The 23,465-nt window shown below is 34.6% G+C and overlaps 1 protein-coding gene and 1 long non-coding RNA gene across 6 annotated transcripts; one reads left to right on the top strand and one right to left on the bottom strand.

Annotated features, from left to right (window-relative positions):
- The first annotated feature begins 609 nt into the window (after window positions 1–609).
- On the top strand, window positions 610–19,652 carry LOC119066289 (AF4/FMR2 family member lilli). 5 transcript variants are annotated; one of them, XM_037168658.1, is made up of 18 exons: window positions 610–1,200; window positions 8,883–8,994; window positions 9,064–9,273; window positions 9,337–9,438; window positions 9,504–9,843; window positions 9,901–9,970; window positions 10,037–10,150; window positions 10,217–10,605; window positions 10,762–10,890; window positions 13,502–13,637; window positions 13,680–14,012; window positions 14,083–15,424; window positions 15,495–15,640; window positions 15,711–15,905; window positions 15,970–16,047; window positions 16,118–16,283; window positions 16,359–16,509; window positions 18,455–19,652. In XM_037168658.1, exons 1-18 carry the CDS (start codon window positions 1,145–1,147, stop codon window positions 18,577–18,579), a joined length of 4,194 nt encoding a protein of 1,397 aa, XP_037024553.1. In that variant the 5' UTR covers window positions 610–1,144; the 3' UTR covers window positions 18,580–19,652. The 5 variants fall into 5 exon arrangements, with proteins under 5 accessions (XP_037024553.1, XP_037024557.1, XP_037024556.1 ...); XM_037168659.1 differs by having other exon boundaries at window positions 692–1,200; window positions 13,704–14,012; XM_037168660.1 differs by lacking the exon at window positions 610–1,200 and adding an exon at window positions 1,920–2,143.
- On the bottom strand, window positions 4,971–7,472 carry LOC119066293. The gene is made up of 3 exons (XR_005085728.1): window positions 6,688–7,472; window positions 6,482–6,562; window positions 4,971–5,018 (listed from the first exon to the last, which is right to left on the bottom strand). It is a non-coding gene; the product is annotated as an uncharacterized LOC119066293 (long non-coding RNA).
- Window positions 19,653–23,465: the final 3,813 nt, after the last annotated feature.

Raw genomic sequence — 23,465 nt, 5'->3', positions numbered from 1 at the left:
AATTAATTTAATCCTGAAAACTACAAAAGCACCACCCATTGAATACGGTTATTTCGTGAAGTTTTATCCTGAAAACTACAACAGCGCCATATTCAGCTAAAGAATATTTGCTGACAAGTGGCGAAAACGTCAACAAGATACATGATAGACAGTGTAGATGATGGAAATTCTACTTGACAAAACCAAGTGGTATACTGGGATTATACTCGTTAAACGCCTGGACTTCTTTAATTAAATTAATTAAAACATTTAAATTTAAATCTTTGGCACGAGCAGAACAGCCCGTTTGATCTGAAATTTCCAATTGTATCCCAGAAATCGGCTAAATTTGCATTTAAAATGTTTGTTGATTTATTTGACTGGGTTTTCGGAAGGTAATTAAAATTCTAGATCATACGGACTGTTCTACTCGTTCCAAAGTTTTTTTTTTTTTTAAACAATCAGATTTTAATTAATTTAATTGGAGAACTATGGGTATATTCTATGTTAATTAATTGGTATACAAACCGCCACCGGTTCGAAAACATTTCGGTACATGTTGTGGTATTGTTGGTAATGAGCTGAAAGGTATTACCGGTGTATTGAAGTGACAGACAGTGTAGACAACTTGACAAAAACAACTACCCAATATGGCGTCTTTTCGACAAAAAAAAATTTATTTGCTGTTTGATGATGGATTATGGGACTTTATTTTATCGAAATTATTTTAATATTGTTTAGAAATCCTTGTGTTTTCCCATCAATTCATACTTTTAAAAAGAGTGCTCTGTACAATTATAAGTTACATTTGAATGTATACTAAACTAAAAAAGTGTGCCCTAAAAGTTGGTGTTTTTTCTGTCCACTGTGGCGCGTCAATTATTCCGTATTTTTGCCAATTGGATCGCCAATTAATAGTGTTTATGATATTTTATTAACTGCAATAAATAACTAAAACTTAAATAAAAGTTAAACAAAAATAAACAGACAGCCTATCACTTGAACGCAATTGTAAAAAAAGGAACGAAAGAAAGTGTTTTGAAGAAAAAAAAATTTCATTTGCATTGATGAAACTCGCATTTGCATTAAATTTGTTCTATTTTGGACCGGATTTATTGTCGACCCATCCGTCACAATCAACCTACACGAATGTGGAGCGGGCAGTATGAAGAATGGCAAAAACATGTACCCCTCTGGAAATGAAGATATGAAAAGACCAGGGTAAGTTCAACAAAAGTTTTCTTTAGAGTTTTTTTTCTCTTCTTTTTCTTTCTATACAAAATTTTTTTTTGCTGAGTGTCTTTACCTTGAAACATATATTTGCTAGCATCAACAAAGGAAAATCCAATAATTTCGTACACCATTTTACAAGGTGAACACATTACTAAAAGTGAATTAAATTTTCCTCGTTGCAATTAATTTGTTGATCATTTCGATGATGATTTTTTTTCGTATTAAAAAAAAATAATTTCGGAATAAAATAGAAATGGTTGTGCCAAGTTATGTGGAAACAAAGCGCATCAAGTATAATGTTGACGGCACGGCGCGATGATGCGTCTGTGGTGTCTATCGTCTCCGTCTGGCAAGTGGTTTGGCGATTATGAAATATACATAAAAAAAATCGATCGAAATTTTCTCAAATTCGTCTTTTGTTGTTAGGTTTCCATGCATTTCGACAATACATACACTGATTGAATATCGCTTTATACCCCACAATATGTGTCAGGAGAATGTCACTCTTTCGCATCATTTTTTTTTCTTGTTTCAATTTTTTTTTCTCTGTACTTCGACAACAGATAAGATATTTGTGTGACCTTTTAAAAATATTTTCTTATCAGTTAACATTGTATAAGAGATGCTACTTCTACTTGATTGAAAAAAAAAGAACAAAACAAAAACAGTTCGTCGGATCTTGTCTCGCGGAGTTTTTTTTTCTCTCTTCCAAGTTTTGTGCCGGGATTTTTGATTCTGTGCGCGCCTATAGACGATAACGATATCCAGACAGTCATCGTGTATCACAAATTCTTTGAATTTGAAATTATTTTCTGTTCTCACTGAGTCGTTGGAAATTTTACTCCGAGCTATCAACAATTGAAGTTTCATAATGTTAAATAATTACGCTGATACTGGCCTCTTTACAATGCACGAAAGATTGAAAACGAAAGTGAGTAGCGATGGAGAAAAATGATTTTTTTCTTCTCTATTGACGTATCATAATTTGCGATTTGTAATCTCTTCGAATTCGCTTTTATTTACCAAATTGGTTAGTGTTGGCTTCCAAACACCAAAATTGACAGCACTTCTAAATTAAGTTATTTGTTTAATGAATTCGATGACACATAATTCATTTGTCCATTGATAAGATAAAGATATAAAATGGAAGAATTGTGTTGTGTTGAAACTTAAAATATTTCATGCAAAGTGTTTACTGTGACTAAGGACGTAAGGAAAAATGTGCACACATCGAAATGAGTTGCAAGAGCTACGAAAAATCAATAGCTGGTTGTGTGGTCAAACAAAAATTGTCTCTTGACTCGTCAATTCCATTTTCCGCATTTCATTTTATAAACAAACATTTGCACGTGTCGTGTCAATCGATTAAATTAAATAAACAACGATTGCGGTTCGTTGATATCCATTGTTTATTTGGCAAAGCTTTACACTATGTGCATTATGATGGGAATATATTCTTCAGACGTTTACGATTTTTAGGCCTATTTCCTTTATCCGTCTGTTTGTCCCATCAAACTTCCATTTTTAGCAACCGTTATTGCAATATTTTTATTGCTCGGCCCCCAACACCATAGAAAGTTTATTGCTGATTAAAGCTTAACAACTAGCTGATAACGAATGCAATAAGACGATTACTGATCGATAGCTGATTTTCGACTGATGCAATTGACTGCTTTGCTTGACTTTTTATAGCTCAAGTAATTTTTACGATAGAAATGTTTGGGTTATTCACACGAAGAGTCAAGTCAAGGGTCACGGCAAAGCTGGATGATCTATCTCGCCATAATCACTTATCAAATATTTACAACCGAAGTAATAGCTATTTCGTTGATTAGTACTTCCCATTAATGTGTATGAAGGCATTGGTAAATTCCTAGTGAATAGAAGAGTCTTGAGAAATCAACTCCTAGACCCGATTCATCCTCAGCAAGAAATATTTGAAAAAGAAAACCTAAATGTTACATCCTATCGCATTGCAATTTTCCGTAGTACTTGGCACAGTGCAGTCAGTAGAATGAAATTTAAGTTAGTTCACTGTAGATGTATTCCCCTCAGCGTTTATCAACCGCTCATGCAACCACTCAAGTCATTTTACTCGTGAAGACATTCGGAAACGAGTTTTAATACGTGAGACAAAACGAGGGGTGCAGCGAGTAATTTTTTTGTTGTTGAAGATTCCATTAGCTGTTAGAGGTAAATCTTCGGTGATTCATCGATGACTATTCGGCGAATAAACGATGAATATTCGGCGAATAAGCGATGAACATTCGGCGAATAAGCGAATATTCGGTGAATGGCCGATGAATATTCGGTGAATGGTCGACGAATATTCGGTGAATGGTCGTTGAATATTCGGTGAATGGTCGTTGAATATTCGGTGAATGGTCGATGAATATTCGGTGAATGGTCGATGAATATTCGGTGAATGGTCGATGAATATTTGGTGAATGGTCGATGAATATTTGGTGAATGGCAGATGAATATTCGGTGAATGGTCGATGAATATTTGGTGAATGGTCGATGAATATTTGGTGAATGGCAGATGAATCTGTTTAGAATCACCGATGATTTTCCAGTAAATCTGTGGTGAAACAACGGTGATTCAAAGATAAACAGACGCCAAATCGTTTACATTTTCTTTACCACTACTTTCTTGTGCAATGTTTTATTTCTCATTTGTCACGTAAATTGTTGCTTTAATAACATTAAAACATAATTTATCATCGAATTTTTGCAACTCAATAACTACATGCAATCAACTAACACTGTTGCTCTCCATAAATCCTGGCAAATGTATTGTACACAATGTGTATGAATGTATAGTATATGACTGTATTCGGTAGTAGAATAACAAATTATAGCTCACACGACACACAAATGTCGCAAATTATTGAACTGTTAAAGGTTATGCAAACTATAAATATGCATAAAGTACCATTGTGCCACACACGTGAAATGAACTTCGCACTTTTTGTTTTCAATAAATGCGTACCTCTGCATCACCGTTCGTGATACCACGGAAAATATGTTTTCACTTTTTCTTGCTTCGGACATGACGATAATATTTTGAAGGGTTGTTTGATAGAATGTTTTACCATAAGATTATGAACGAAATGAAATTCCCCTTCATTACCAATCAACTGATTCTTGTAAAAAAAAAAAAAATTGTTCGTAAAATATTCCAAATTGACCTACTGGTTTACTCTCAACCTGCGAACATAGCGCAACAACGTGGTGTAAAAATTATATTTTGTTTATTTTTGTCATCGTCAATGTAAATGACTACTTTTTGTGGTAATACAATTACGGTTTACCTAAACATCACTTCAATTTCTGAGTTTAGACGTTATTGAATTAGCATAGTGCTTGCTGATTGAGCATCACACAAATGTACACTGTACACGTAGGGCATTGCTCAGATATCCTTGAAAAAGCATTTTGGATCTAGAAGATCTAGAATTAAATATCTAGTTCTGGATGGAAGTATCGTTTGTATTAGAAGGGAAACTGTTCGAAGAAATTTTATTGAGAAGGCGCAACCCTTGTATCTTTATTGTATCGCTATACAATCACTAAATCTGTTACTTCCTTTGTTTAAACAATCGGCTAGTGTTCCATACTGAATCTTTTACTTCTTTTGTTTAAACATTCATTTAACTATAAAACACCACTTTAACTATAGATCATTGCCAATTTATCGTTTACGTTGCTTGCCGATAACAGATGACCGTTACTGATAGGTTAATTTATTACTCATTACAGTTCGGATATAGGGATGAATAAACACTTCCGCAGTCGACCTCATCCTGTACCAAAAATAAATTGACGATTACTCATTTCGAATGAATTGATTTTTAGAACGTAGAATGAATGTTTATTTTGGATGGCATTGCGGCAAATTTATTTTCGACAAATTTGCTATGTGTCGTCAAGCCACAGAAAAGACACTCATTCCAGTGTCTTTATTAAATTTAATTTATAGAGTGGATAATAATCAATTTGTTATACATATTTGGTTCACATCTTTTTTGTACTTCTTTAGTTTGCTTTCATTTCATTCGCAATATTGTTTTGCGATTTGATTTTTTCTGTTCCACATGGCGTATTTCTGGTTGAGTTTTGAATAAATTTATTCCAAGTTCATTGTTTATAGTTACAGATTCGTTTATAAAGGTTCTTAGGCCACATTTTCTTTCAAATCAATTATTGAAATTATATTCAATCGATTTGAAGTGGATTTTTCTATTGTTTGCTATCAGTTTGGTTAAAAAGGGAACTCAAAACTTGAGGAATCGGGTATTGGGGTGCGCGTTATACACGTTGACATTATTATTCACGATATTAAATTTATACGTCAACAAAGTAAAAAAAAAAACATTTTATCATTGCGAATTGCATGCATATTGGCTCGAACATCGAACATTTTCGGCTCACCTTTAATTCACTTTAAATTCATTCACGTGGATATCTGTGTCAACATTTTAAACGCAAAAGTTGAATCCATTTCATGAAATAATTTTAAAATTCAAAAGTTCATCGTTCTCAAAAACAAACTTTTTAACGAAACGACACGCTCGATCAAAACTTAGAACATGAATCATGCGAGAAACATAAATTTAAAACTCATCCCTTCAGAGATTTAAAAAAAAAAATTATCGAGAAAAAATCCATGACAATGGCTCTCAGGTTTTCATTTCATCAATTTTATCTATTAAGTATACGTCACATCTAAGCATAAATCAATATATATTCGCCACATGTACCTCTCTGAACCAACAATCAATGTTTATATGAAAATTATGATAATTCGATTAAATATTACAACTCTGAGAAAGAGATACAAATTTCGGAGAATTTGCAAACGTTGTGCTACATTTTGTTGTTGGTTTTGTTGTTTCTTTTTTTACATTCGTGTTGGCCATTGTGATTTTCAATTACATGGATGACATTTAACAAGATAAAATTTGATATTGTATACTCTATCGGTTGTATCCTCTCATAACCTTTAGATGACGGAAAGAATATATAATCTAGGGCAATGTAATTATACGAACATGACCACAAGGCGATACGACATTTTTTCTAAAAGTGAACGAAAATAGTTCCATATTGTTTTGAGTCTGATAATTAATTCACACAGAATATACATTAAACGTCGAGTCGAAGAAAATGAATTTTATTAGAGACTCTCAAAACTGGAGAGCATTCCATGTTGAGACAATATTTAAAACGCAATAACAAAGGGAAGCATTATTGTGTATATACATACCCTTCATTACGAAAAGCACACAGTGTGCACTTAAAATGCACCAACACAATTAATTTGAATATGCATTTCAATGCAGGCAAACTGGAAAATGATGTTCGAAAATGTTCATTAAATATGATAAACAAATGAGAGGCCACGTTGCATATAATATCATTTTTGTATTTTTCGTTTTCGTTAGTGAATTTGGAATTTTTAACAAAAGGTACCTTTAATCTCCTAAGCAAAAACAACATGTACACATACCAATTATATAACTGAAAAACGATTGAACCAATATATACCTTTCAGTATCATCGGAACGCAATGAAAACCATTTTCTTTTCTATAGTAAACAAATAGATATACTAAAGCACAAACCATTCGTATAGTATTTATATATATCTATCTATATGGACGTTACCGTACCATATATAATACCATACATTGATGGCTATGTGACGTATTAAAGCAAACACGATTGATAATTAATGGAGCAAAACCGTGCATAAACGTTTGCCGTTCAGAGAAAGATATAAAACGAGTTAAAATTGTAAACGTATTTGTGCAATATGAGATAATTTCAATTTAATTCAAAGTAAAAATCTACCTATAAATGGAATATATATTTATACGAAATAATGTCTGTATCTCTTCTGTATACGTACAGCAGGTACTTGAAAATAAACAGTTAATATTTGGTCCAAGTGTCCCGAGCACGTTACCCGTTACACACTGCGTCAACAATAGACTTTCCTAAAGCGCGAAAAAAAGGCACACGATCAATTGACTCTAGTTTCGGTCATACTTCTTTAACTTCTAAAAGTTTGGTTTTTTTTTTGCTGTGGTTAAATTACAAAATTCAACCAAAACCGCAGCCGAACTTAATGTACTCATAGGCTAAAATGAATGAAACAATTTGCTGTAACAATCGATAGCAGTGTATTATAACCATTTAATCAACCATATAGAAAATGAAAGCATTATAAAACCGATGAACTTACGAATCCGCAACCACACATCGACCACTATTTCTTTTTTTTTTCGAAAAAGTAAAATTACCAGTTGTTGAAAAATAATTCTAAATGCTCTGTTATATTCGGTGTATACACTCGCATCAAAACTTATGAAATATATAGGTGGTTTCAGCAATGAGCCATGTTATAAAATGCATTAAGCGGAGACGAGCGATGTAGATTTAGGTATTGGTTTTGTGAAAAGCTAGAAAAGTGAAAGTGCCACAATTGAATTATGAATTTAAGAAGAGCTGAACATTGTCTATGTTAATGATTTTTCGGACTATAATGCTTGTAGCGTGCACTAATGATGGGTCATTCATAAATTCCAAAACAGATACCGTAACATTGCTCTCTGGTAACACTCATAGTTGAAAGTAAATAATCATTTCATTGTATTGAAATTATGATATTTTCTGTTTGACGGTGATGTGATGTTGCACTTGTGTGAGATAAAAATATCAAACTCAACTCGAATTGTCTATCTGCTCACCTTATAAATCAGTGACGATCGGAGCGAATTGCTACTATTAGCCCCGTACGACCCATACAATTAATTCGTACAAAGAACTACGTAAACTTGCGCGTATACGTCAACCATGTACATATAATAGGTAACCTTGTGCACACATAAACCTTGTGTTTAACTTTTCAAAGTACGAAAATCGGTTAAAATTTATGACAGGAAAAGAACACTGCGGAAAGGGCCGCACTAGGAGGATCGAAGGTCATAATTTTCTAATACTGTTCCGTCTTCACTATCCCCCGGTCTTCAAAAAGAAAGAAAAATTGGGAAAAGTTACAAACGACATAACAGACAAATTATCCCTCATACTTCATACGAGGCTACAAAGCGTTGAGAAAATTGAATGAAAATAATTGTTTTTCATGACTCTTGATTCGTAAGTTGTATGTTGAGGGAGGGTGTCATTGCTATTACAGCAAATTTAACTGTTTAAGATTATCGAAGGATTGCTAGAATTACTCCAAGATTATTCTCTCGTGTTCTCTCTTTCTCTCATTTCCTCTGATTAATATACACGAAAAATGATTGCATGGTAAGCAATTGTGTATTCAATAAACGATGTTGACAATTTCTTATGTATGCAATTGATAGTTGTTGAAGTTATCAAGAAATTGTTTTTTTTCTTCACATCATACAATGTATTCATCTACTTCTTCGACATTTACACAACATCTTAATAATGTGCTAAAATGGCAATATGCAGAGATTTGAGTTCGATTGGTAGTAGAGATTCTTTTTGTTAAATTCGCGTTGAAAATGAAGTGTAAATTTTGTTTATTGTTGGACGAATATTTTTGTTTTCGCTTGTTATTGTTGACTCTTCCGATGCTGAATATAACTTCCGAAATATATTTTAATTTTGTTTATTATTTTATCATTGCAGCATGGAAGACTTTGAGAGAAAGGAACGACGTGAACGAGATAAACAGGCTAGAGCGATGATGGCCCAAGAGAAGCATCAAGAACCAGTGCCATTGTTCGGAGAACCAGTGAGAGTAAGTACACTGAATTTTCTTCCCTTTCACTCAACGAACTTCATTCTCAAAATGTTTCTTTCCATCCAGAAATCAAGTCCCAGTGACAGCGATCGTTCTATTCAATCAAAATTAGGTGATTTTTCGTTAGTGAAGCATATTATTGGCGAAAAAAATGAGTCAATGCTAATTGGAATTCAAAGTGGAATCCAAAGTCCAGCCGCTTTGCGTCAGCCGATGATGCAAGGTTTTCCAGTTCAAAATAACCGAGGTCCTTCCTCAACATATCCATATCATCAGGTAAGATCCGTTAAATTGCTTCGTTCTTGAATGGTTAAATACAACAATTTTACCGTCGTTTAGCCTCCCCAGTACAACAATAGAAGTGTTTTTGTAAAACCTAACGACAGTAAACCCACATACAATGGTCGGGGTGGTTATTCAGGTCAACCAATCAAGCATGACGTGAGTTCAGCCGCAAATGTTCTAATCTTTGATGTCGTTTATTAACCGAAAATGTAACATTTCAGCAACATGTTAGTGGTATGCCAAACCAAAAACTTCTTCCGCCGCCGTCGTCGATACCACCGCAAATGCATAATGGTAGATCGAATGAAAAGCATATGATGCATCCGGTGAACGGACGAGCACCTATGTTTGCAAAACCTACCAAAGTGATGCCAGATAAGCCTCCAACGTCGTCAACACTAGCTAACTTAGCATCCGGACCGGATGTTGAGAAAATTTTACAAGTTATGACGTCAAAAGTGGACTTACTGGATGCCATTGCACCGACGCCCCGAAATGAGATGACTGAAATCCAATTAACTAGGGCGCCAATCTATGCGGAAATGCTGGCTCCAATTCCACGTAAGAGATTTTCCGCTTTAATGATTGTGTAGAAATACATTATTCCTATCCCCACAGCACTCCCACAAAAACCAAATATACAAATGGTTCAACCATTTCCGGAGGATCGACGGCAAGCGAAACCAATGTTAGTATTACCGTCTCAGATCTGTCGAATGGAAAATCTGATTTTATGTTTTCGTTCTTATTGCAGAGATTTATTAAATGACTTAGACGTTTCGGATAGTGACGATGGTGGAACGGCTAGCGCACCAACCATCGATAACAGTAACGATGATCGGACCAAGGCATCAGCAATGATTGAACCGTAAGTCGAAAAAAAATAATTGATTTTTTGTCAAAATGAAACCATTTTTCCTTCATCGCCGCACAGCCTTTCGCCAAACAATGACAATTCAAGTGAAAGTGGTTCCGAGTCAACGTCACCGAGTCAATCGTCGAGCGAAGAATCGAGTTCGGCGAAAGTCGAGAACAGTCAGGAGAAGAAAACGTGGTGTTTATCGTCATTCGCTCCGAAAAAAGCCAAATCCACTCAACCATCACAAGACAGTCAACCTGCTGTTGCAAATATAAAACATGAACCTAATGTGATCGACGATGACAACGACTTAATGTACAATGCGCAGATGATGCCGAACTCAATGAATCCAGTCAAGGATATTTATCAACCGCAAACACTCGCAAACAATTACGATTCTAAAGCACAGCTCAGCCAGAATAATTGTGAACTGAACGTGGATGCAATTAAGCAAGAACCACCCGGTGAGTGATTGTGTTGTGTTTTTACAATTATTTTTTTTGTTCTTTATGCCACATCAGATAATTCTGTTACACTTTTGTTTCGTTTTATTTGTTTTTTGTTTTTTTTTTAATTTATTTTTTGGTGTAATCGAACGAAAAATTCTTTCTCGCTTGTAGCGGCCAAGAGTCCATCTAAAAGTCCTGAAAAACTGCCTTCGGTTGATCCATTTGAGTCTGATGAAATTGAAAGTGTGCTGGCTGAAGCCAAGGAATTGAATCAAATCAAACCAGTATCTAGTTTGTCGGGTGAGTAAATGACTTCATTATGAGGTGGGTGCGGGATGATAGCGACTGTATCGAATGTCGGGACGGGCTAATTCATTCACGCGTTTAGGTCTTGTTAGATATAAACGTTCAAGGCTAGACAGACATTTGAACACGAAGTTATTTCGACTTCGAATTGATTTGATTGAATACCGTTTTCAGAAACACAATGACATTCCAACTACTGACAAACTTACTGCTGTAACAATCCTAGTCCTCTATCCGAAAAGCTATCGGTTTATTGAATTCATTGACAAATTAGCGGGTGGGAACTCACTGTATATCCATGCTTGTAACTGTGCGTTGGCATTTGCTTTCTTTCCTTACATACTTACCTAATCCTACCATCGATGCGATCGTTACTGAGTCTCGTTTTCATCTTACTTCCTTTCGACGAATTACTATCCAAATTGGACTGGGCTTTCGTCTAAGCTTTACCTTTTTTTAAAATGATTAAAGAAATGCGATTGTCAACAGACAATCTAATATTCTATGCTTATGTAGCAGCGACAATTTTCGCAGAAAGATTTTTGGTCGTTGGACATTCTCCCTCTAAAATCTTCTTTTTACGTCTTATTCTACCCTAAACCACTAAAGTAGAGAATGACTTAGGGTTGGTTATGGAGAAAAAATAAGATTTTTGAGGGAGGGGAACTCAAAGGTTTATTTGACCTATGTAAATGGTGCAGGTCCACTATCACATCTTTCATAAAGTATGTCACGCGTGGCGACTATTCGCATCTCATTCTATCACGTTTTCATCAACATCGTGAATCTCACTCGCACACGTGGCACACGTTATGAATGATGTTCATGTTAAACTAAGAATAAAACGTTGACAGATCCAGCTTTTGTTGTGAATTCTGTTCGTCTGAGGCGAAGCTGAGATCAAAAACACACGAATTTTATTCCCGATTATGTACACTTAGAGACAGTGAACTTTCAGCATGTTTTTCAATTGATCCACACAAACAATCAAAACTGTTTCTTTGGCTTGATCATTCAATTCATCCTGAAATTTCACTGCCTCTGACTGTATAGGATTTGATATGTTGCAGGAGTCCAAAAAAAAGTGCGGTTGTCGACGCAAGTGCATGAAATGGTGCATGACATTTAATGAATTGTTTAATTAGAAATACCGTTGTGTTTGTACAATGTGAAGGGCAAACTAACATGATTTTAAAGAAATTTGTCAGATAAATAGGTTCGCTTCAAATAAACCTCAAAGTTGCAACAAGTTATGATTCCCATGGACTAACAAAACTCCTTTAAAGTCTGTGAAAAATTATTTTCCTATAATCAACTGTTCCGACAACAGAAACGGTTATCTTCACCCTCCGTTTTAAAGTTATAATTAAACTTGTTGTTAGTGTTGTACCATAACCGCAGCGATATTTGGTTGTTTGGGTTGGAGTTTCAAACAAATACTTAATTTTATTCAACCACTCACTTTGAATAACAACTGTGCTGTAATTTCCCAGTTTGAATTATTTATTTATTCATAAAATGAAGAAAAGAACATCGAATATTAGATTCCTATCAATTTACTCTCAGATAGAGCTCTAAATTATTGTGCCAATTAATTTATTATATCGATTAATGTGCACATATTTCTTCGGTTGGGTTAATTCACCGTAACCGTAATTCAGCTCACAGAATTTCTCTTTTCACATGTACCCCGACGGAGTGGATTGAATGAAATAACCCAATGGTTGGTTGATGCAACAAGTTTTGAATTATTTACCTTGGTGCAAGCGTGATCGTAAAAAAATAAATTTATAGCATTAGAAGATTGTGGAGTGGCCGCGCCAGTCTCCAGACATTTAGCAGTTGTTGGACACATATTTTCCTTTCATTGATAAACTCTTTATGAATGCATGAACAACAGGTGTCCGACTACTGTTCGGAGACTGGTACCCCATCTTCTGTTATGCTTTATTCCCATATTCCCAAGGATATTGAGAACACATTATGTAAACATAGACAAGCAATGCAAGCCTTGCATTGAGTAAGAAAAGTATTGGTCTCACCTTCGGGTGAATTTGAGTGAAACTCTTCAGTCAGTATTGCTGCAATACTAATGCACGAGTTCAGTATAATTAACGGAACGAAATGAACCGCAAATATCGGAAAAGTATTTCAACAATGGAAATTGTGCGAATACTGGAAAAAGGAGGAGAGTTTCAATCAAATTCACCTGACAATAGATCCCCGTTTATTTCCGCTTGTATGTAAAAGTTACCGAAGATAGCACTAAAATCCAGCACAATTTCCATCCACCAATAAAACCTCTTTCGTCTTTTCTACCTACATGTTGTACAGGAAGTCAATATCATTATAAGGTAATGATCCGAACCCCTTCGCAAGCAAACTAATCATATTAAGAAGTCATTTTACTAACTCATAACTAAGAAAATTAGTTGAATTCCACCATCATCCGTCTTCATTGTTCTTTCTCTGTCTAAATTTTGCTATTATTTTTGTTGACACCGTTGCTTCACCATCAAAGTAACATTAAACGCAAATTTATTTTTTGTATTGACCAGTCTCGCTGCTACATTCTCTCTTATTTTAATATTCAATTTATTTACAGACACCGATGACAAACAAGAAATACGTAAAAAGAAAGCGCCGCGAAGACGACCCCGCAAACAGCCTCCAACTACCAATGATGCATCCAGCGACGAAGATGGTTTTTCAAGTACAAATACAGCAAATCGCCGTAGCAGGTATAATATCGATTTCGAAACGATCGTCTCTAGCATTCATAGTTTCGTTGAAACTGGCACTTGTAGATCCCAATCAATGGACACGGAGAAGAAGCGCCGAGGTCGGCCGCGAAAGGATCCAACCGCTGTTCCACCACCAAAAACCACACCAAACAAAAAGGAAACAGTGAAAAAAACGAATGCTCGAACTCGTAATGGACGTTCCAATTCAACGGTAAAGAGTCGAGAAATGCTTTCGACTGATTCGTCGTCGGCCGACGAGGATACACCAGAAAAACGCAACGTTCGGTTACCAATAATTTCACCTCGTAATAATAACAAAAAGTTAACCAATAGAAATTTAGAAGAATTATCGTCAGCTGCTAGTGAAGATGAGTAAGTGTGCAAGAGTCATTGCTTACCGTTGATCGTTGTCCGTAATGTTTTTCGTTGTGTTCAATTTCAGAATCATACCTCCTCAACCAACAAATAGCCTACGACCGGAATCGTTGTCACCGAATGATCGACTATCCACTGGTCGAAGCAAACGTTCGTTATCGTCAAGTGAAGATAATTTGAACAGCAGCGACGATGATTTACACAATGACCAAAAAGTCAACAAACCTAAAAGTGATAAGAACAAAAAGGACACTCTTCGCAAAGTGTTTCCAAAACTTTCCAAATGGAAAGGTGGTGCCAAAGGAAAAGGTCAGGGTCAAGTGCTAATTGTCGATCACTCCGAAGAAGCTCAAACTCAACAAGCTAAAGAAAACCAAATGCCTTCCGATAAATTATTGTCACCGATTGCCTACAAACCAACCATTGCCGAACCAATTCAACAGCAGCATCAGCTTCAACAACAACAACAACAACAAACACAACAAAATATTAACAAGACTCCAACTTTGATTCCAAAAGCGTCGGAACTGACAACCAGTAACATAAATTCCAACAACAACAAATACAAATCAATGGAAACTCCATCAATAATGTGCCGCATTGATTTGAGGCGACTGAAGCGAATACCACCGGATCGAAATTTGCTACTAGCACGGCAGGCAAATCGCAGAAATTCGAAACGTGGCGGTAGTAGTATTGGTGGTGAAGACGATCGATTGTCGATGGCCAGTCCGAATGAACTTCGGAATCGTACAAGGTGCGGCGTCGACGATGAACCAAGCAATCGAATAAGTAATTCCAGAGATAGTAGCAGTAGTATGGATGGAAAATCGTCCAATCAAAAGTCGTCAATGGTCGACATTGCAATAGCTCCTACATCAAATACAAAAATCGGTAGTAGTAGTGGCAGCAGCAGCAGCAGCAGTAGTAGTTCCAGCAGCAGTAGTAGTAGTATACAGGCTCGCAGCGACTACGAAATGTCAAACGTGAATGAAAGACTTAGTAGTAAATACAATACCGTTATACACAATAGTATAGAATCTAGGCTAGGCAATGTTGATCAACATACTATAAGGAATACGTATAGCACGACACATTCACCGAAATTGGATGAAAAACCGATTGGCAAAGCAATCAAACACGAAGGCCTTAAATCTGAATTTAGCAATAATGAATACAATAATTATGCGTCACCAAAGTCGTTAACGGGCGACGCTGTCAATAGTAAATTGACCAACAGTTACGGCAGCACGATCAAACGAGAAAATATCAAAACGGAATTCAATGCTGATCCAGATGAAACACAAAGCAGTCATAAACCTTGCACAAATGATTTTGCGCCGCATAGTCGAAGTAAACGTTCATCCAGTGGAAGTAGCAGTCCGTTCAAAGATAAGAGAAAGAAGAAGGTTGGTACATTGGTCGATGGGGTTTACTCAATGGACAATGTTTTTAACTTTTTTCACTTTGATTTTACAGAACGATTTAGTAGTGGAACAAGTACCTCCAACCAATCACGATCGGTTAGATAATTTGCTGGCACCTCCACCACAGAAGGCACCCATAGTCCAGAAAGTTTACTATTCATATTTTGAGCGTGCTAATGACAACAAAGATGAAACTAAGTATGTTACTGCACTAAGTCCGGTGGCAAGAGCAAATTTTAACATGTTTTCCCTTTTCGAAAAAAACCAGGGACCACAGCACTTTTCTGTTAGAAGCCAAGAGACTGAAACATGCAGCTGATCGGGCAACGGAGAGCCTAGCGCAAGCCATGCTATATTTAGAAGCGGTGCTCTACTTTCTACTTACTGGTACAGCTATGGAACGAGAATCTGTTACGGTCAAGGCAGCTTTTACTATGTTTAAAGACACTCTTAGTTTAATAAAGTAAGTTCGCCCGTTAATTCCGATTCATCTGGACAAAACTTTAATTTGTTTACTTGTCTCTTAGATACATTTCTTCGAAATTCAAAAACCAACAATCACATCCAGTACAAGGAAACATTCACAGCAAAGTGGCAATTTTAAGGTACATTATACGAACATTTCTACAGTAAGAGACAGTAGTGTGAACTCCCAATTTCTTTCCATCATTTTAGCCTGAGATGTCAATCATTAATACATTTAAAATTGTACAACATGCAACGGCCCGAAGTCAAAGAATGTCAAAAAATAATTTCGGATTATATGACCAAAGGTAATATTGAAGTGCCAAATGGCAATACGCCATCACCAATTTCTCCGACCAATTCTGTTGGATCACAGGTAAGTTCAATACGAACATCAAATTGGAAAATAATTTTTTTCACGTATTCTAACAAGCGTTCGATTATTTTTCAGAGTTCGGGATCGAATACTCCACCTTGCTCGTTGGAGCCGCTACAAGTACATGGTGCATTTCAGCGACAAGGAAGTCTTTTCAATTATTTAGTTAGCTGTCATGACTTATGGGATCAAGCTGATGCACTAGTTACGAAAGGAAATCACACAGGTAATGAATCCATTTTTGTTGTATTACGGTTACGAAATTGTTAATACGTGAGTCAAAATGACGGTTGCATTGCGACAACGTCAGGGACAATTATTGCTAAATTGATTTACAGAATTTATTGAAATTTAACCGAATCTGTCAAGAATTTACCAAAATTATTTTTTGGTAAATCAGTCCGGGCATGGAAGTAATGCGATATACTGGTAACCTAGTTACCGGGAAATCGAACCTTCGCTGAATAAAGCATCGGGAAAAGTATTGACCGGGATGCCAGTTTTAAGTTTTTGGTTACTGGGAAATCGTGACTGTTGCCGGGAAGAAAACATTATTTCCATACCTGATGTTGTCATTACCAATGTCATAGGTTCCAATAAAAGTCTTTTTGATGAACGGAAATGCGGATACGGTTCTGATTGGAAATTTTGTTTTCTGTTTTTAATGTTACAATCCAAAACCTATTAAGCTGGCTACGTGTTGCAGAAACAGAGAATAGTATTTTTCCTAACGCCTGCTAAGAGGCTGTTTAGGGAACGAGAGGTTTCCAACACGAGCCGGAGGCGAGTTCTGGAATCGAGTTCGCTAAAAAAGCCTCTTAGCATAAGTTAGGAACATCGTTTTGTTTATAGTGTGTTGGAAATGAGCGACGAAGTCGCGATATTGTGACACTAGATAAACAAAGTTTTTTCTAGTAACGACAGCACCGATGTGTCGGGCATTAGTAAAACAAAATTTCGTAGTTTGCCATCTGATTTCTCATGGTCGGCAGTTCATAGACACTTCTTTTAGTGAAAGCGGGATTTGAATTTATATAGATCAGATGTGAGCATAGGCACAGTAATATTTGAACCATCAAGAAAAATGGTGTAACTCAATAAATGACTCTGGTCACTTTCGCGCGAACTTCGGTGATTTAGTTGTTGACAATTTAAGAAAGAAAACCCGATCCGACGTGCTTTAGATAAGACTTTTCGTATTTGAGAATATCTCAGAAAAAACCAATTTATTTGCCAATTACTTCGATCTCAAATCGAGATTATCATCAGTGGCTATAACAATAATTCAGTCATGATACAAAAAGACAACAACAGCAAAAAATAGATCAGTCTGTTGCACATTTTGAGTTGATCTCCCGTAGATTTTTTGCATGAACTTGACTAAATTTTTACCAATTTTCATAGATTACTCAAGTTACGGTTGAGGTCAAGGTACATTAGGTTGAGGTTATTAACTGGATTAGTTATTTTTAAGTCAAGCAGTGCTATAAATTTTCGGACTTACAAATTTTCGAATTTTCAGGAATTTTTTAAGAATTTCATGGAATTTTTAAAGAATAATATACTATAAATGGGCTCTCATAGCATAGATCTCCTTTTACTTTAAATGTAATTTTTTGGACGAAGTCACAGCTTTTAATTATCTTGTCAGAATCTAAAGGCTTCAGCATGACAATCTCCAAGCAAAACTGGCATCACATTAATTTTTATACGACAACAAGATCAAGTTGGATGATACAAATAGTGTTCAGTTCATTCAGAGTCGATTCTGTCTGTGAAATTAGTCCGTGGATTTATTTCCATTTAGGGGAATTTATATGTTCCCCTAAAAATCGGCTAACAAAATATTATTAACTTGGAAACGGTATTATGCATTACCGGTTATTTACCGGTTACATTCCATACTCAGGATCAAGTAAACTTGATCTGTTTCGAGTTCGTTTCCACATAGACATTTTGGAGAGAGACTTGAAACCCGTAGAAAATCTAAGTGCAAATCGGCGATGACAATTAAGCGATAACCACAAACCATAATTTGACGAAAATAAGAGAAACAAATAATTAAATTGGTTTCGGATAAACATGCCATTTCACAAAACCTATCGAATTGTTCATGTATTTCTGACCGACCAACTCAAATATTAATCCAATTTATCTCTCTTCCTTTGCAGATTTTTTTATCACACTCGACCATGAATATGGACCCATCACATTACACAGTACAATAAACAATGTGGTCAAGTACATTCAAGCTGGCTTACAGCATCTGAAAGTGGAAAAGACCAAACAATTGTAATATTTATAGTCACACACACACGAAAGAAAAATGTTCTCAGATTGTTCAACAATATACGGAACATATCCCGTATTCGTAGCGGCCGATCTTCGCATCTACGAATATATAAATAAAGCAGGCAACAATATGTTGTGTCTAAAAACATATGATTGAATTGTTATTGATTAATTTTATTGATTATTATTATTGATTTTTTTTTAATTTTATTTTATTTGTACAACATTAAAAACTAAACAAAAATTTTTCTTTTTTTTAAATATATATTTTTGAATTGAAACGGAAATGTATAGTAGCGGAAATGAAATGATTATCATAGGGAATTATTATGGTATACAAAAAAAAGTGGACGAAAAAGATGACAAAGGAAGACACAAGAAGACTTTCACTTCGATTGAAAAGTGAACACACATTTTGGTGAGACACGGTGTATCGTGTATTTGAAATAAAAGAGAGAAAGAAAAGATGATAGAAATAAAATAACTAAAATTTAAAAATAAAAAAACTTTGTAATATAAAAAGATGAATAAAAAACCAAAACCAATAGAAAGAAGAAGAAGAAAAAAAAACATTTTTTTACTAAAAGAAAATTAAAATGAGAAACAGAAAATTAAAGATAATTATACTTAATAAGGAAAAGATAAAAAAAAACTTATTTTATTAACTGAGACGCGCTATGATGGGATATAAAATAAAATTAAGAAAAATTAAGAAGAAAAAACAACACACAAAGATTATTTAAAACAAATAAATGAAGAAAAAAACGACGGAAAATGAAATTATTGAAAGAATTTTTTTTTTTTCGTTTTTTAGTCATATAAAACAAAAGATAAATAAAAGAAAAACAACCAACAACACCACACAATAATTTATATTTATAAAAACTGAAGAAGAAAAATTATGAATTTTATGAATGAAAATTCAATCAATCGACGACGAGATTGGACAATTTATTCGTAATTTTTAAATTACCCTAGGCATTATAATAAAAAAAAGAATTAATTTAAACTCAATTTGTACATAAATTATATACAACAACAAGAGAAGAAAAAAAACATAAAAAAACTTATATTGATGAAAGATGGAAAAATTAGCTGAGGAAAATTGTAACTACAGAAGAAAAAAAAATAAATGAAAAAACAAAAAAACATTATTTTATTACGTTATATATAAACAACAACTACTACCAAACACAATAACATTTAAAAAAAAGCAGAAAAAATGAAGAAGAAAAATTACGGAGAAAGTAAACAGACAGAGAATGAACTATAATTGATTCGAAATTTCAGTGATGACAAACCTGCTGATTTGTCTTAATGTTCAGTGACAAATTTTTGATATTTTATAAGTCAACGTAATACATTTACAGTGATTTTCACACATGGAAACAACTAGACATCTCTGTCGACTATCTAAAAGCATCTACTGCTTCCGGTAAACGGTATTCAGACTAAGAGTAGCTTTTATTGGATACGAAAATGTGTTAAACAGAAACCGAATGTCATGCTTCCAGTTTTAAGAGCACTTAAAACGCACATTGACTTGACTTACCCTGACTTGATTTTGTTCAATTGGAATTGGTTCTCCTAGTACTAATCGTCCTAATTCTAATCGTACCTTAAGTTTACTAAAAAGTAAGTAAAGAGCGCTGGGGCTGCTTGGGTATCCGTCACTTAACTGTTACAGCAACAAGTCCTGCAGTCTAACAAAAACTGGCTAGCATAGTTGCCAATCAAAATAGATATGTACTACATCTATAAGAAATTATGTCGTTTCGGGATGGAGTAGGCCTTGTTAATAGGCAATATTACCTTCGAGGACTTATGTGGCCTTTATCTATTCGTCAAATTACCTGTTTCCCTTCGGTTGGTATTTGGAAGCACAGTGTTTTTACAGCCTGGGACAGTCAAAAAAGTGCATTTTTATTCTATACGTGTTTTTGACTGTCCTTGGCTGTACCGCTAAGGTTATTAATTTCTTATTCGACATTTTTGACAGTTACACTTTGCATCGTAGCCGTAAAGTGCATAATGTTTGACATTGCTCCAATGTTACATACGGCTGTCGATAACGACGACAAAAATAATGAAAAGCTCTGGGTAATATGGTCCTTTATATAGTAAAATGCATGTTCAAAAAATTGAAGTACAAGATTTGAGATCAACAGATTAAAAATAATTTGATCGATGGAAGTAATAGACCCAACAATAATACTGGTCATGCTTGCCGTATGTAAGAGGTTAAAGGGATTAAAGTCTCTAACTGCGAAAACATTTGCAAAAATATCAAAGAAAATGAGGTTTACATAAATCATGAACGCATTGAATGTGAAAGGACAAGTGTCTCTTACGCGTGTGATTATATATTATTCGCGCAAGCTTCAATGCGTTCCCTTGCTGCGAATTACTTTGAGCAATTTCAAACAGATTCGCGTATCATTCAAAAACATTACGTACGCTTCGTAAGCAAATTAAAATGTGGATTGAACATCAATATCGATTGTATACGATTAAAGTTTATTTGCTCGATTTTATCTCAATGATCACTCCCATCTGAGCTGCTTACGATGGTGGTGTTGAATGGTTGTCTTGGTGTTGAATGTATATGAATCTGATTTTTCGCAACATCTCTTTGTACGAAATGTCCAAACATTTATCTTTGAAGAGAAATTATGTAATTTCCAAGTTCAGTAGTCTTAACTGCTAATACTCCTCCGACCAGTCTCATTTCTTAGTAGTCACCAGTTCTTATTTAGCTTCGAACGAACCCAGATTTCTTTTGCTTAGATGCTCGTAATTGAATCATTTGTTGGGATGACATTAACATAGAAATTAGGGTTCTAAACGAGCGGGAATCTCGTTACCGGGATACTGACAACATTCACTTTTTGTAATTTTTCTTGACAATTAAACAATTACGCTGGTGCTGGTGTAATCTCAAAAACCTCATCAAAATTTTAAAATTAGCTAACAGAACTTCTAAACCATGTCTCAATATGAAACAGATATTTACGTCACAAGGACCGAACGGTTGAAAAGTCGAGTTTTTGCGTGAAGTTTGTTGATCCGAGGCGAAGCCGATTTACGTATTATTGCCATCAACACTATACTTCCAATGAACTTCACATACCAACGGTCATAGAGGTTGTTTTTTTGTCTGTACTATTATATACCGGTAGCAGTTAAAAAACAATTTATCAGCCTCTTCCGAAACATTGAAATTTTGCGATAAGCAATTTCTGATTATTATTTGTTGTCATTAAGATATCAGCAATTTGCCACTGTAATAATTAAGATTATCGATGACAAAGTAAAAACAAAATGAAAATTGGGTGAATAATAAAAAAAAATGAAAAATCAAGACAAAAAAATAAAACTTTTATACAACTACGCAGTACGCAACTTTTTATTGTTAAAACAAAGGAATAAATAAATTATTATTTTAACTTTTTGGTTTTATTATTTAAAAAATGAAAACAGAAACAGTTTTGTTTGCTTCGAGACTTAGTTTTTTATCTTTCAATTGATTTTAGGTGAAAAAAAAACGGAAACAAAAATATGTTCATTTTGTATGTATAATAATATAATTTATAAAAAACAAAAAAAAAACCTAAAAACTATTTATTAAAACAGAGGAGGATATTGCAACAATTGTTTTTATTTGTGAATAAAAAAAAAATATTTAGATAAAATTTGGACAAAAAACAACAAATTATTATTAAAGAAATTAAAAATTATTTGGACTTTTCCTTCAAATATCGACTGATTTCACAATTATTCTGCACATCCATAAAAACATATAAATCTTATCCAGTTTAACTCTTTTTAACACACTTGACAAATGATGAACATCACTTATATCAAGTGTCTGATGCAGAATCTGTTACTTCAACGTTTGCAAGGTACGTATATATATGGGATATTCCATGGTTGCGACTACAATTTCGGCAAATTATGACCGCTGTCAAAATTTCCAAATTCGCTTTGATAATTAAACTTTTTGTTTTCTCTTCTTAATTCATCTTGTCTTACAGGCTATTTGGTATGTTAGTGAGTCGAGAAATCTGTTTAAAAATGTTTCTTTATCAAAAAATGACAGTTGGTCGATATATTTGTAGAGAAGAAAATTAAGTAAGAGAAGTGAAGAGTTCTACATTAAAGACTTTTGATACGAATAGGTGTTTCGTACGGGTCGGCGTTAGCTATGTTTTATTTGACCTTCCAAAAGTAAAATAATAAATAAAAAAAGATTGAATATTGTCGAAGATATTGGAAAATGTTACACTGAACGTGGAATGTTCCATATAACACTAAGACAAACTTGAGACTTAACCCCAATACAACTCTCTTAAGACACGAGTTTTAACGGTATTCTACTCGTCCAACCTAATGAAGTCTGAGTATTCTGACGTTATTACCACATAAAAGCACGGCGTATGGTGGTACGATATTCAGTAGTTTCCTGGCGATTTATATGTCGCTCTATTCTTAGGGATGAGTAACATTGAATAAATCTGTGGACGAACTACAGCTTTAACATTTCAAATGTCTCACTATCAAATTTTTCTGAGAATTTCATTGTGTTGTTGCCAATTCACAATGAAATTCTCTGAAAAAATGACAGTGAGACATTTGAGATGTTAAAGACTGTAGCATTGTTGCTCTTTAAGGTCTAACTAACGTAGTTAGTGTATCGACAAGGTGACGCTTTCTGTTTATGTCACACTTGTCAAAATATAAATCTCCTTTCCTATTTTTCACTATTCAACTCTGTTTTAGAAGCATTTATCCATTGCATGTTAATGTTAGACCTACATTTCTTAAATTTAAAATTGTTGGGCTATCCACAGACCTACCACCAGAACCGTTTCGAATACCGATGCTACCGTT

The sequence above is a fragment of the Bradysia coprophila genome, chromosome IV (assembly GCF_014529535.1).
Source record: "Bradysia coprophila strain Holo2 chromosome IV, BU_Bcop_v1, whole genome shotgun sequence".
Taxonomy (NCBI): Eukaryota; Metazoa; Arthropoda; class Insecta; order Diptera; family Sciaridae; genus Bradysia; species Bradysia coprophila.
This window is presented reverse-complemented; position numbering and strand designations above follow the sequence as displayed.